General features: G+C 38.9%; 1 protein-coding gene across 1 annotated transcript; it reads right to left on the bottom strand.

Annotated features, from left to right (window-relative positions):
* Nucleotides 1-1,809: 1,809 nt before the first annotated feature.
* On the bottom strand, nt 1,810-2,400 carry LOC138916481 (olfactory receptor 5A1-like). Its single transcript, XM_070229127.1, has one exon. The coding sequence runs from the start codon at nt 2,398-2,400 to the stop codon at nt 1,810-1,812; it is 591 nt and encodes a 196-aa protein (XP_070085228.1).
* Between the last annotated feature and the right edge of the window lie 1,590 nt (nt 2,401-3,990).

Genomic DNA, 3,990 nt, shown 5'->3' with positions numbered 1-3,990 from the left:
TGCTGTGGCAGGCATCCCACGTATAAAGTAGAGGAAGATGGGCATGAATTTAGTTCAGGGCCAGTCTTCCTTGGCAAAAAAGAGGAGGATTGGCAGCAGATGTTAGCTCAGGGCTAATCTTCCTCACAAAAGAAAAAAATATCTACTTAAGATCATTCCCACGAACTTTTGGTTTTAGTGTTTTGGTTTTTGGTTTTTTAATGGAGCTCATCTACCCTGCCATTACTAGGGATACAGAGATGTTTTAGAAAGGTCCCCATTCATGTTGGATCTACTTCAGCTAATCTTACTTCTAAGGAGAAAGGGATGGATGGGATAATGAGTTAATTATTTGATTTAACTCTTACCAATTGGTTAATAGTTATGTATTCACTCTGATAAAAACTGTGTTGTGAATATTTTCAATGAACAGATTCGTAAGATAGTTTAAATATATAACACCTAAGGTATAGAAATTGGGCACCATGGCAAAGCAATAAATGACGTTTCTGATCAGTAAAAACCATTTATGTTCCACATCTGATACTTAGTGAGCTTCAAGAGGGATTCTTGCTACCCTGGGAAGAACAAGGCAGACCACAATATACCCAAAAGTTCTATCTGTAAAATGGGGATAATTTCCCACTTGCCAAGTGCACATAATAATAGAACAAAAATCACATCTATGCAATGTAACTAGTGAAGTGTAGTATGTTGTGTATACACTACTGTAGTATGTATGAAGCTTAGTCTATAAACTCTTGTCTGAAAAATATCTCTTTTTAAAATTTTCTTTAAATTCTCTTGGTTAGACTTTGAGTCTCCATGGTACCCTCATACAGACTGTTTCTACTGCTTGCTGATCATACTTAAGGACTTGGAATTCCTAGGGGGCTCACATCTCTGGGACTCAGACTGTGAGTCCCTAGACATAACATGACAGCCTTTGTTTCTGAGTCTTTCGCTGTCCCTGGGAAGCTACCATGGAGCATGCTTCAGGCCACCTGTGCCCAGAAATTGATGACTTTGACTTCTTTCTAGCCTCTGAGAATCTCCCCAACTCTTAACCTGAAAAGTGCCCCTCCTTTCTACTATTCCTTTCTCCCATCTGTTTTTCACAACTCACTTCATAAGGAGTTTCAAGGAGTAAGATGGAGGGAACAAAGTTATTTTGGAATAAAGACAGATCAATCTTTTCCCCTCTCCTCTTCTTTTGTCTCCTCTCCTCCCTTCCCCTTCCCTTCTCTCTGTTCACTTTTTCACTCTCTCTTTCTTTTCCCTATGTGTGTTTGTGTCTCTATTTCTCTTTCTACCTATCTCTTTCTGTGTTCCTCTTTCTCACACTGACTTTCTCGCTCTGTGTTTGGAACTCAGATGATAAGGTATTCTTTTTTAAATTATTGTTAACTTATACATATGTGATTTTATAAGTAATTTTATTTCTATTTAAATATAAAAAGTGCTTAACAACCAAAAATAAATAAAGGACATTTTAAAAATTGTAGAGGGAAGAACCATGCATGACTTCCTAGGTCTTGTCATTTATCTACATATAATATCTATCAGAACCTCTGTTGTCCAAACATCAGATTTTATCTACCTGAGCCTAGTTATGTAAACAAGCCTTTTAAATGCAGTTCAATGCTGATGACACTGCCTCAGACAGATCACTTGGTGGTGGCAGCTAAACATAATGGCACCAGGGACCCAGAAGCCAGGTTGTCACATCTTCTCTCTACTTAGCTATTCTTGTGACATACAAAATGTTATTTACATATTCTTATCCCTCTTTTCCTTATAGGGAAAATAACACCTGCACAAATATTGTTCTTACTGAAGTAAATGTGTGGTCCTCTTTATCACCCTCTGGAAGGCCTCTTTGATCTCCTTGTTCCTCAGACTATAGATAAGAGGGTTTAACATGGGGATAAAGATAACATAGAACACTGACAGCACCTTGTTCTGCTTCTTGGAGTGAGTAGAACTAGGATGCATGTACACCGAGAGGCCTGTGCCATAGAAGATTGTTACTACTAACAGGTGAGAGGCACAGGTATTGAAGGCCTTGGCACTACCTTTGATAGAGGATATTTTCAGGATGGAAGCTGCAATGAAGCCATAGGATAAGAGTATAACAAGGAAAGAACCAAATCCAACAAAAAAAGTTATGAGAAAAAGAATCATTTGACTGATGAAGGGATTGGAACAAGACAAGGATATGATGTGGGTTATGTCACAGAAGAAATTTGGAATGATATTGGGCCCACAGTAGTAGAGATGAAAGCAAGGAATTATTTCAGCTAAGCTACTAAGGAAACCACTCCCATAGGCCCCAGCAATCATCTTCTGACAGAGGCCAGGAGCCATGACCGCTGAGTACTGCAGAGGCCTACCAATAGCAACATATCTGTCATAGGCCATGGCAGCCAAGAGACAGCACTCCATCAGACACATCCAGCACCCAACAAAATACTGGGTGGCACAAGCAATGAATGAAATCGTTTTTTCTTCTTTTAAGAAGTCTGAAAGCATCCTTGGGCTGGTGGAAGAAGAATAGCAGATGTCTATAAATGACAGGAAACTGAGAAAAAAGTACATAGGTGTGCGCAGGTGGGAGTCCATCCTGATTAGGATGATAAGACCCATGTTCCAGATGAGAGTCACAAGGTAGATCCCTAGGAAGATTGGAAAGAGGATAGGCTGCACACCTTTTTCATCTGAGAGTCCCAGGAGAGCAAACATGTCCCCTTCCATGGACCTGCTTGGTGACAGCTGCTGAGAAAACGATGAGAGAAGGAAATGGTTTTATTCTCAAAAAACACAAAGAAATACTCTTCATTTCTTTCCAGTCATGCAGCTGACTAGATATACATCTTAAATCATCAATGTTGGGTTAATCTTTTTGTTCCATGTATAATCACCAAACTTAACTGAAAAATTTTCTTTCATAAGTACAGTCATTCTCTTTGGGGCAAAAGACAGTAATGAACATCATTGGTACATTATCTCCTAAAATGTCTTAATTTCATGTTTTACCATTTCAGGTTTTACAAATATATGAGAAGTGGAAATAGATTAAATTAGGAAAATACTGTCCTCCCTCTATATGGTAAAACAGAATGATTCTGATCAGCCACGCCTGTGAAATTAATTCAGTGCTTGAAAAAACCCCTGAATCATGCTGGACCTCATGGTCAATTGAGGATAGTAAAATAGATACTCTTTAAAATCCCTTTGGGAACTAATATTCAATTAATCTGCAGTCAGAGAGGGTAGACAATTCTATAACTGCATTTCTGGTTTCATAGAGCCTGGAGAGAAATAAGAATAATGCAATGGGATGGTAGGAAGAGTCATGCACCAAGAAATAGCTTGGAGCTCGATGTGACTTAAACTTAATGGCTCTATGAAGTCTCCTGAGAAGTTAGACAAGACCAGGTTGTAAAAGCCTGGTCATTATATGCCCATCCTTGCCGGTGCAGATTTTTATTACCTCAAATCAGAGATACTTATGAGTTAAACTGTCTAGAGCAATGATTCTGGATCATCTTTGAGTCAGTGATACTTTAAAAATCTGTTGGAAACTCTGGAACCTTTACACAGCAAATTACAACCACTTAACACCTTGCATATGGTTTTGTTGGATTCTCAATCATCCTGGATTTTATTATTGATTCCTAGGTTCGAGTCTTCTCCTATGAAGTAGAGTAACTTGAACTCATGTAAGGGTTAGAACGCTTAGGCAATGGGCATGGGGACTAGGAAACAGAGGCAGGATTTCTGGAAGTTCTTTGTCTTTTTCTCTTTGGAGCCAGTTCAAGGAAGGCAAGAACTAAGTCTTCAGGCCAAATGGTAAATAAGCAAAACAATATTTTTGCACTAGGCTCTGTATGCCCTCTTCAAGATGAAACAGCTGTCTTCTCTCTAGATGGTCGTTAGGACATGCCCCAATGCAAACACATTTTTTATTCAGATGAACTACACTAGAAATAAAATCATGGGGGCCATGAA

Source organism: Equus caballus, chromosome 12 (assembly GCF_041296265.1).
Source record: "Equus caballus isolate H_3958 breed thoroughbred chromosome 12, TB-T2T, whole genome shotgun sequence".
NCBI classification, from domain to species: domain Eukaryota; kingdom Metazoa; phylum Chordata; class Mammalia; order Perissodactyla; family Equidae; genus Equus; species Equus caballus.
The sequence above is the reverse complement of the archived record's forward strand: the minus strand, read 5'-3'. Positions and strand labels throughout refer to the sequence as shown.